The following is an 11271-nucleotide window of genomic DNA, read 5'->3' as shown; positions in this document are numbered from 1 at the left end:
GTAAGTCTGACAGTTGAAGAAAAAAAAAATTGTGTTCGTTTGTTTGTTTGGTATTAAGAGAAGTGATCATTGTTTTGTGAAGATAGGAAGGAAAATTCTAGAGATATTTATTTATTTATTTTTTTTTTTTTTTGAGAATGAAAAAAAAAAAAAAACACAAAGGAAATATAAATGGATATAAATGAATACCCTTCTTTCAATTATATGAAAAATAACTAAGGAAATAATGATAACGAATAAAAAAAACACATAAACAACAAATAACCATGAATAACAATGAATATAATGAATAACAACAACACAGAAATAAATAGAAAAACAATTAAATCAAACTATAATACCACCACCACCACCACCACCACCACCACCACCAAGACACACAGACACACAAAGAACGTTACCACTAGAAGAGAAGAAATAATTACCACCAAGAAACATTTATCATCACAATCGTCATTTTCTCCCTCGGTAAATCTGTAACTTCACATCCTGAGGCCCCTTGCTGTGTGTCGGGTTTCCTTCAGCTTGACAGGAAGTATTCAAGATGCAATTAGCCATTCATGCGGTGGAGGAGGAGGAGGAGGAGGAGGAGGAGGAGGAGGGCGAGGAGGTAGTATTAGGAAGATGAGGTAAGCCAAGGAGGAGGAGGAAGGTGATGAGAGGTGATATTAAGGAAGATTATTTGAAGGAAGGAGGTGAGGGTAGCTGGTATTAGTAAAAGAAGAGGAAGGAGAAGAGGAGTTTGTGGAGGAGGAGGAGGAGGAGGAGAAAGGTTATGAGAGGAGGTGGTATGAAGAAGAGTTTTTGAAGGAAGAAGGTGAGGGAAGCTAGTATTGGAAAAGAAGGAAAAAGAGGAGGAGGAGGAGGAGGTGATGGTGATGGTAGTAGAAAGAGGTGAAGGAGGAGGAAGAACAAGAAAAAAAGAAGAGTAAGAGGAAGAAGGAAGGAGAAAACTGGATCTGAGAAGAGTTTATGACTGAGCAAGAAGTAAGAGGAGGAGGAGGAGGAGGAGGAAGAAGAAGAAGAATGTAAGAGGGAAAGCTGTCACTTGCGTCATTGCGTAGGTGTGGCAAGGTGTGTGTGTGTGTGTGTGTGTGTGTGTGTGTGTGTGTGTGTGTGTGTGTGTGTGTGCAGGTATGCTGATGAAGGGGTTCCAGGTGGTAGCCGGATGATGAGAGAGAGAGAGAGAGAGAGAGAGAGAGAGAGAGAGAGAGAGAGAGAGAATATGAGGTAAAAGATAACTGGTATAAGGAAGATTAAAGGTTCCACTGCGGGTGGTGTGTGGACAGAGTACACACACACACACACACACACACACACACACACACACACACACACACACACACACACACACAAAGGTGGGATGGGCATTGGGCATTCATCTCGAGGTCACAGCTACGGAGAGAGGAGGAGGAGGAGGAGGTACTATTCATTCTCTCTCTCTCTCTCTCTCTCTCTCTCTCTCTCTCTCTCTCTCTCTCTCTCTCTCTCTCTCACACACACACACACACACACACACACACACACACACACACACACACACACACACACACACACACACACTTTCATCCTCTCTTTTCTCCTTTTTCATCTCTGCACACACTGTCTCCTCCTCCTCCTCCTCCTCCTCCTCCTCCTCCTCCTCCTCCTCCTCCTCCTCCTCCTCCTCCTCCTCCTCCTCCTCCTCCTCCTCCTCCTCCTCCTTCCCATACTAGGAATAAACAAAGGAGGGTGGAGGTACTGCCATTGAGTACTCTGTGACGTCACATCCATCTTCACCACCACCATCATCATGTTTTGCGCTATAGTTTGGTGAAGTTAGGTGACGTGAAGTTACGGAGTCAGGTTAAGTTTAATTGGCTTAAGTTTGCTTGTATTAAGTTAAGTTTGGCATGCTTAACTCCTTCAGTACTAGGACGCATGTTTTTTTTTTTTTTTTTTTACCTTAGTTTTTGTGTATGATTAGACGATTTACTCGTAATTGACACTAGGAAGGGTTTATGGAGGTCAAAAGATTAATGGCCAGTCTCCACTATTTTAATCCCCACACGAGTTTCTGAAGCTGTATAAAGTCATCAAATAGTAAGCAGAAGGACTATGGAAACGCGTCATGGTACTGAAGGGGTTAAGTTGTCTGAGTTAAGATTGGGTTCGGTTAGATGAGGTGAAAGAATGTTGGATTGTATTGGGTCAGGTTAAATAAAGTTAGGGATTGGCGAGGTTAGGTTAGGTTAGTCTGAGTAAGTGATAAGAATAGTTTATGTTATGTTAGATTAAGTTTGACTATTTTGGTTTCATTTGGTCAGATTCGATGTTGTCAGAATCTCTCTCTCTCTCTCTCTCTCTCTCTCTCTCTCTCTCTCTCTCTCTCTCTCTCTCTCTCTCTCTCTCTCTCTCTCTCTCTCTCTGATAAAGGAGCACCTGTAGATATGTGTCACGTTCATTACATGTAATAAGGCTCACCTGGATGTGACTGTCGACTCTTGCGTCACGGCCTGATGGATTCTTACTTACCTGAAATTGATTAAAAGGCCCAGCTGACGGATTAAAGCGCTTAGATATCAGGTGAAATTAGCGACTTTAATCTTATCCATCACTTTGTACTTCCTCCTGTCATTCCTGCCCATTTCTCCACCAACTTCACTGTTTTCCTCCTCCTCCTCCTCCTCCTCCTCCTCCTCCTCCTCCTCCTCCTCCTCCTCCTCCTCCTCCTCCTCCTCCTCCTCCCGATTGCATAAATTCTTTTTTTTTTTTTTGTGTGTGTGTGTTCTAGATACCAACATTTCGCTTTTAACTTTTCCTATCACATCTTTGACTCTCTCTCTCTCTCTCTCTCTCTCTCTCTCTCTCTCTCTCTCTCTCTCTCTCTCTCTCTCTCTCTCTCTCTCTCTCTCTCTCTCTCTCTCTCTCTGCTTTCTTGTTTTTCTTCCGAACCCTCTTGTCTTTTTGTCTTTGACTCATAGAAACTTCGTCCTCTTCCTCTTCCTTTTCCTCTTCCTCTTCCTCTTCCTCTTCCTCTTCCTCTTCCTCCTCCTCCTCCTCCTCCTCCTCCTCCTCCTCCTCCTCCTCCTCCTCCTCCTCCTCCTCCGTATATTTAATTTATAGCACCGGCTGTCTATCTGTCTGTCTGTCTACCCGTCTATAGCTCTCTTGCCCACTCCAGCCTCGTTATCTTATCGCCCCACCCTCTGTGCTTATCATGTTATCAGTCATTGAGATAGCCGGCTCCTTACCTGCCTCTCTCATCCGTATTTACCTCTTCTGAAATACCCACAATGCTCCATCATTAATAATTGACCGAAGTGGAGGTGTGGTGTCTTGTTATTATTTTGTTGTGTAGGAATTCAGGATGGTTTTAACCCCTTCAGTACCATGACGCGTTTTCATATTCATTCTGCTTACTATTTGGTGATTTTATACAGCTTCAGGAACTTGTGTGGTGGGATTAAAATAGCGAAGACTGGGGCCATTAATCTTCTGACCTCCATAGACTCTTCCTAATGTCAGTGAAATAGTCTAATCGTACCCAAAGCTCAAGGTAAAAATGCATTCCAGTACTGAAGGGGTTAATGTTGCAAAAATAGATAGAATAGAGTGAAGGTTATGATGATGGGATAGAAAATAGAACTAGTGGTGATAGGATGATGATAGTGGTGATATAGATAAACAGACGTAATGATAATAGCCTTCACAATAAAGGTAATGATGATAGGGCAGAAAATGTAGGTGGAGGTGATATACATGTAGTAATTAATTGTATCTCTCATTATAACTGTCGTGTATATTATAACTACGGAAACGGGAATGCGATGTTGTGGTCCTGCATGTATGTATGTATGTATGTATGTATGTCTGGTGGATTTTGTGTAGTGTGGCTATGTTTTTTCTACTTTTCTTTCTATTTTCTTTCGTTTATTCGTTTCTTCATTCTTTCTGTGTCTTTCTTTGGTTATAACAGTTAAAAATAAAGTCAAGAGCATGAAATATTTAAGTAATGAATAGACAAACAGAATGAACATCTATGTAATTTTGCGAGCCACTGTTTGCTGTTTCTTCATAGGTCAAATGGAACGATAAGCTTCATTTTAGCATACCTTTTTATTATAGACAATGGATTTTCATTTGACAGCAAAAGTTGAACAAGATCACTTCTAAAAAAAAAGTTAAAAGGATGACGGAAATCGAACTTGACTGTTCCTTTAGTTTATTTCTTCTTTTTACTCAGTCTAACAACCACTGCTTATGTCGTCCTGTTCATCACCTGCCCAGTACACTCACCTGCCACCCTCACACCTGTCCTCCTATCCTGTTCACCTGCCCAGTACACATCTGTCACCCTCACACCTGTCTTCCTATTCTGTTCTTCATCTCCCGAGTACACTCATCTGTCTGTCACCCTCACACGTGTTTCCTTCCGGTACAGCGTGGAAGGATTGTGTCGTGACGAGTGGAAGGGTTAAAGGTTCCACGCCATTAGCATCAGGCAGTGTTTTCAGGTGGTGAGGTGTAGCTTTGTCAGTAACCAACCCACGTAAGACTATTCTCCGGAAACTCCTTTGCGTCAGGCCCACGCGAAGCTTATTTCCGGCACCCCCTTTTGTGTGTGTGTGTGTGTGTGTGTGTGTGTGTGTGTGTGTGTGTGTGTGTGTGTGTGTGTGTGGGAGAAAGGCTATAGCCCGCCTAGGAACAGACAGTTTGCATTGATCGCGACACACACACACACACACACACACACACACACACACACACACACACACACACACACACACACACACACATGGTAACTCACCTTGAAATGTGTTTATGCTTACATGTTGGTGTGTTAATGGTTGCTTCACTGTATGTGTGTGTGTGTGTGTGTGTGTGTGTGTGTGTGTGTGTGTGTGTGTGTGTGTGTGGTGGGGGTGTTGGGGGGCGGGGTGTTTATGGTTCCTGACAGCGTAGACGGAAAAGGGGAGTGGCTGGGTACGTGTCACACACACACACACACACACACACACACACACACACACACACACACACACACACACACACACACACACACACACACACGATTCAAGTGTTGTCATTTTAGTCAGTTCTAAGCTGCTGCTACTACTACTACTACTACTACTACTACTACTACTACTACTACTACTACTACTACTACTACTACTACTACTACTACTACTACTACTATGCATTATAAACTCCACCACATATTCCTGTTTTGATTATACCCGACACTGTAATAATAATTTGTCCATTCAATTTAATTTCTACTAAAACCATCTAATTTAAAACGGATAATACAAGTTACAATCTGCGCAAGCGTATGTTGAAAATAGATAAGTCTGCGGTATAAGGAAAAGTGTAAGAAAACGGTGCTGGAATTTGAAGGCATGCTGCATCATATTTCCCTCTCCCTCTTCATCTTCGTCTCTACCTTTTTGTGTATCATATTTAGGTTAGGTTAGGTTACGTAGAAATTAATAGCAGTGGTAGTGAGGTATTATAGCAGTGGTAGTGACGTATTATAGCAGTGGTAGTGACGTATTGTAGTAGTGGTAGTGACGTATTAGTAGTGAAATGTGGGGTATTATGTGATATACTTTGGAACACTCTATCGTCTGCTTCTGTGTTTCCTTCTTAGTTTGTGTTTCTATATTTTCTCCTGTCTTTGAATTGAAGTGTTTCCATATTTCCTCCTGTCTATGAATTATTTTTTCGGTATTTCTTTCTATTTTTTAGGGATTTAGTTTATATTTCCTCTTTTCTTTGATTTGAATTGTTTCTCTGTGTCATCCTGTCTTTAAATTAAGTGTTTCCGTATGTCTATCTGTTTTGATTCATTGTTTCCCTATCTTCTACCTTTGAACGAATTATTCCTCTCCTTCCTCCAGTCTTTTACTTGAACCGTCTCTGTATTTCATCCTAACTCTCTCTTTCACAGTTTCTGGATGGAAGTTTGAACAAAATGAATAAATAGATAAAAAAAAAAGCTCAAATCCTGAATACTCTTGCTTTTTTAATTATACTTTTAGGAATTGGAACCTTTTCATTGGACCTTTTCGATACTTTTTCCCTAGATCAAAATTCCTCCCTTAAAAAAAAGAAAAAGAAAATAGAAATAAATAGATAAATAAATAAATATGAAAATGATTCTAAGCATGGTTCTTCAAATACACTCAACCTTCATTTATTCACCTGACAGTGTGTGTGTGTGTGTGTGTGTGTGTGTGTGTGTGTGTGTGTGGTGGGGAGAGGGAGGTTATGGGTAAAGGGTTAAGCCAACATCACACCACACCACACCACGCCACATCACATCACATCACATCACATCACATCACACCACACCAAATTACACCACGCCACACCACACCACACCACACCACACCACACCACACCATACCACGCCACGCCACATCACACCACACCACACCACGCCACGCTGGCTTAGGGAGATCCTGTCTAGAGGGAGAAGGGAGGGAGGGAGGCGTGGGAGGTCATTTGGTGTAGTTGCTCTGAGTGAAGCTAATGGTTTAATTGGTCTTGTGTGTTTTGGTTCAGCTCCACCGACCACTGGAACTCACCAAGCCCCAGCGTGGTGAGGTGGTGTGGCAGTGTTGCATTGAGGGGCTGTGTGTGTTACTGTGTTAAGAGAGACGAGGTGCCGTTAAAGGTTGTGTCTTTTGGTGTGACTATTGTTTGAAGTTGTGTTTATTGATGGATTTGTTTCAGAGGTTAGTTTGTTTATCCCTTTCCTTTGGCTCACTCTATCGGATCTGTACGAGGACTGGCGACCAAGTGGGTTTTCTTTTTTCTTTTTTTTTTTTTTTTATGTTGCCCTTAGCCAGCTTTTTCCCTCCTACATAAAATAAGTTATCAATTTAATTTTCGTGTTTATATATGAGTATAATTTTCAGTGTTTATGTATCTCCAGTAAACGTAATAGTAGTAATAATAGTAGTAGTAGTAGTAGTAGTAGTAGTAGTAGTAGTAATAGTTGTTACCTGTATGTCTTTATAGATTTACGTTGCTAAGACAAGTTTACGGTACCTTGTCTATTGATATATGCGGAATCATAATATATAAATTTACATATACTGTCCAAACACACCACTGATCTGTTGCTCTATTAATGTATTTTGGCACATCCTGATTTCTATCCGTGTGTGTGTGTGTGTGTGTGTGTGTGTGTGTGTGTGTGTGTGTGTGTAATAATAATAATAATAGTAATATACGGTTTATTAGGAATTGCAGTACATACATACTGAAAATATACACATGGGGATTGGGGGAGGCTTAAGATTAATACATTAGCTTAGTAACTTAGTAGTGTGTGTGTGTGTGTGTGTGTGTGTGTGTGTGTGTGTGTGTGTGTGTGTGTGTGTGTGTGTGTGTGTGTGTGTGTGTGTGTGTGTGTGTGTGTGTGTGTGTGTGTGTGTGTGTGTGTGTGTGCTCTCATGTAGGACGCAGCAGGTGTTCAAGAATATGTTTGCTTGTTTTTCCATCCAATGAAATTAAGAATCTCCCTCCCCGTTTTTACTTTTTTTTTTTTTTTTGATGTCTCACTTATTCCTCGGGCCTTGTTCTACTTTGCCTGTTATTATCACGTTCGGTATTACCACTGACGGATTTCTTTTCACATCATCCATTGCTAATTCAGCGTAAGAGGACAGGACACGCATGGCACATTAACGTAAAGAATAACATTGTGTAGAATTACATAGTGTTCCTTGTGTTGTCATGAAGAGAACAAAACAGAAGTAACAAGTAGAGCATACCAGAGAGAGAGAGAGAGAGAGACCCTTATCACATTAATTCCAACACATGTGCGAGACCTGAGGATATGACGCCACCAAACACCCGTTCCCAAACGTCTCACAGAAACAAAGATCTTGATATCTCTGCTTCCTGACCTGCACGCCGCCCTGGAGCCTTGCTAGGGGCCCAACACTGAACACTTGACCTACGTTGAGTGTTAACCCCTTCAGTACCATGACGTGTTTTCATATCCATTCTTGTTACTATTTGGTGATTCTGTACAGCTTCTGAAACTCGTGTGGGGATTAAAATAGTGAAGACTGTGGCCATTAATCTTCTGATCTCCATAGCCCCTTCCTAATGTCAGTGAAATTGTCTGATGGTACACAAATCGCAAGGTTAAAAGTTATCGCTGTACTGAAGGGCTTAAGATGCGTGTAGGTTTGAAGTCGAGCTGTCTTAAGATACGTATGGCTAAGCAAGGGAGGCGCAGCTGAACTAACAGACAAAGTAGGCATTTTTAGAGAGAGAGAGAGAGAGAGAGAGAGAGAGAGAGAGAGAGAGACTGACATTAGCTTAACTTCGCATGTGATAAGGATGTGGGGAAATACTGCCTTTGAAATGAGGGACTAGTTGAGTTGAATGTATTATCACAGGATGTGTGTGTGTGTGTGTGTGTGTGTGTGTGTGTGTGTGTGTGTGTGTGTGTGTGTGTGTGTTTGCTGACAGTAGGAGCAACTTAATCCAATCCTGTACACACACACACACACACGCGCGCGCGCGCGCGCGCGGTTTTTCTATAGGTACTGAAGTAATGAAATTGATGTATAAAGTAATGGAAATAGATGAACAGAAACGGATGAGGAAGAAAGAAGGAACACAGTGGCAAGAATGAGTGCGAGACTGTCTGATGTTTAAAGGTCTTAGTAAGAATTTGCCTTGCTAGTACGGAAACATTGACATTTGGGATTGCACGAATGCATGCAGAGATGGAATATTTGTTGGGTGAAAGTTGAAGTATTACGGTAAAAAGTTAGTGATGAATAGAAACAAAACGTTATATCAAATCCTGTTTACTACGACACACACACACACACACACACACACACACACACACACACACACACACACACACACACACACGACACACTTTCCTAGAGGAAGATGAACTTTGAGAAGCTTCAATTTAGCGCAGGAGAAACTTCCCCTCCGTCTGCTGCCTCACCGTCACCTGCCTTCCTGCTTTCCTTCCTCCTCCTCCTCCTCCTCCTCCTCCTCCTCCTCCTCCTCCTCCTCCTCCTCCTCCTCCTCCTCCGTTATCACCGTCATTACTATAGACTTACACCCGGAAAACATCATTTTTTTTATCATCCTCCATCGAGAAGTCCTGGCGCCCTCCCTTCTCTTCTGAAGCACCAACACTCGCCGCCACCACACCCAATCATCCTTCTCCTCTTCCTCCTCCTCAAGGAACGCACAGTACAGACGAGAAATGCATTTAGCCTACAATAATGTAATTTACAAGAAGCAACCGTACAACAGCCTGCAGCAGATAGCGAGGCAGGAGAGAGGCAGCACGCGTCACGCCCCTCCCACTCCTTCATCCCCCTCACGGCCACGGCCAGCTGACGCGATCTACATTTTGTTTTAAGAGGAGTGAATCTTCCTTGACGAACCTCCTCCTGCGGGCTCAGTGTGCTGCTGTCCGTGGTGCTCGTCAGGCCCCAGTCAAAAATCGCTGTCGGATACCGCGAGGGAAGGAAAGCGACTCTCACCGTCCTTGTCGTGACAAATCCGCTACATTGAATTACTGTGGCGCCGTAGAAGGAAGACACGAGGTCGTAGTGGTTGCTGGCTGGCTTTCATGAGTTGTGATTCATCTTACGTTTTTTTAATCTTACTGTTGAAATCTTGATGGTTTGATTAGTGGTTCTGCAGACAATTACAGCTTCTCGTGGAAACAGCGAAAGTCGGAGAGGTGAAAGTTTATTATTAGTTTTTTTTTCCACTAGTTATAGAGGCGTTGTGGTTGTCGCCGCGAACTGAGACATTATACTTTGCGATTGTGGAATTCATAATCGTAATTTGAAAGTGCTAAACGAACGACGTGAGAGAGACAGACAGACAGACAGACAGGCAGGCAGACACACACCTACACGCCGGTCACTTCTACTACTACTACGATGGAGATTATGGGTATGGAACGTTGGGACTCATTTCTGGAGTTTCTGGACGATATCAAGGACGAATATTACTACAAGCAGGTGAGCGACGCAGGGCCCGCTTGCCTAACTCTGCTGGTAAACATGTCGCGAAATGTGTGGAGTGGCGCTGTTTGGTGTTGTCTGTAGCGGTGTGTGGATGCTGGGAAAAGGAGCGTCACTAGGCTTTTAGAGCAGTGCCTTGAGGATTATCAGTAGTATTTGTCAGCTTGTCCTGGCCTATCATTGTTTTTGTTATTGTTATTGTTTCTGTAGGGGGCGGAGTTTAAGAGAGAGAGAGAGAGAGAGAGAGAGAGAGAGAGAGAGAGAGAGAGAGGAAGTTTGTAAAAAGTTGGTTTGTTCCTGACTCCTTTCACTTCACCCCCCAAGTTATCAAAATATCTCATTATTATTATTATTATTATTATTATTATTATTATTATTGTTGTTGTTGTTGTTGTTGTTGTTGTTGTTTGCCGTTGTTAGAATGTTGTGTTCATTGTTGTTCCAGATTGACCGGGATGGAAATGGCTTCATTGATTTATCTGAGCTCAAGAAGGCGCTGGACGTGGTTGGCTTTAAGCTGCCACAATGGGAGGTGCGCAAGATGATCGAGGACTGGGACAGGGACACTAAGGGACCCGGCAAGGGCAAACTGAGCTTTGACGAGTTCCAGAATGTAAGTCCAGTGTAAACACCTTATCAAGGAAAGTTCAGACTGAGTTGTGAGTTGTACACTGTGGCATCAACAAACTTGTGATTTTAGTGCTTTTACATTATAATGTTTAAGGTACCCAGACTCATAACATGTGTAGCAGGTGGTGTTAGCTGCATCATAGCAGTGTTCATCATGCCAGTTGTCATATCCCAACAGATGTGTGCAGGACTGAAGGCTCAAGATGTTGCAAGCACCTTCAAGAAGATGGTGAACAAGAGGGAGAACCTGGAGACACTTGGGGGCATGTCCACAGCCTCATCTGAGGGCACCACGCACTCTGTCAGGCTGGAGGAGCAGCTTGCTTTCTCTGACTGGATCAACTCAAACCTTGGCCATGACCCAGACCTCAAACACCTCCTCCCCATTGATGGAGAGGGACGCTACCTTTACGAAAGAGTCAAGGATGGTATTCTCCTCTGGTGAGTCATGTGTTTCTAGCTATTTCTTTTTTATGTAACGGGGGAAAGCCATCTAAGGACAACAAAGAGCTATTGAGAAAAGGCCCACTGAGATGCCTTGTGGTGTATGTGTTGATGGAGACATGTGATTTAGATTTTTATGAAGGTGATACTACCAACCTATTTGCGTTTACCTGCTTGTATTTTT

At 42.7% G+C, this 11271-nt stretch overlaps 1 protein-coding gene across 2 annotated transcripts in view; it reads left to right on the top strand.

The window, feature by feature from the left end:
* Positions 1-11271, top strand: part of LOC123513341 (plastin-2-like) — a 47594-nt gene that overhangs the window by 28382 nt on the left and 7941 nt on the right. Inside the window, exons 1-3 of one of the 2 annotated variants that reach the window (XM_045270470.1) lie at positions 9468-10010; positions 10459-10626; positions 10822-11084. In XM_045270470.1, the coding sequence (XP_045126405.1) occupies positions 9930-10010; positions 10459-10626; positions 10822-11084 (512 nt within the window). In that variant the 5' untranslated portion in view covers positions 9468-9929. Of the gene's footprint in view, positions 1-9467; positions 10011-10458; positions 10627-10821; positions 11085-11271 lie in introns of those variants that run through there. The other variant, XM_045270469.1, reaches the window with a different exon arrangement.

Source organism: Portunus trituberculatus, chromosome 35 (genome assembly GCF_017591435.1).
Source record: "Portunus trituberculatus isolate SZX2019 chromosome 35, ASM1759143v1, whole genome shotgun sequence".
Taxonomy (NCBI): Eukaryota; Metazoa; Arthropoda; class Malacostraca; order Decapoda; family Portunidae; genus Portunus; species Portunus trituberculatus.
The sequence above is the reverse complement of the archived record's forward strand: the minus strand, read 5'-3'. Positions and strand labels throughout refer to the sequence as shown.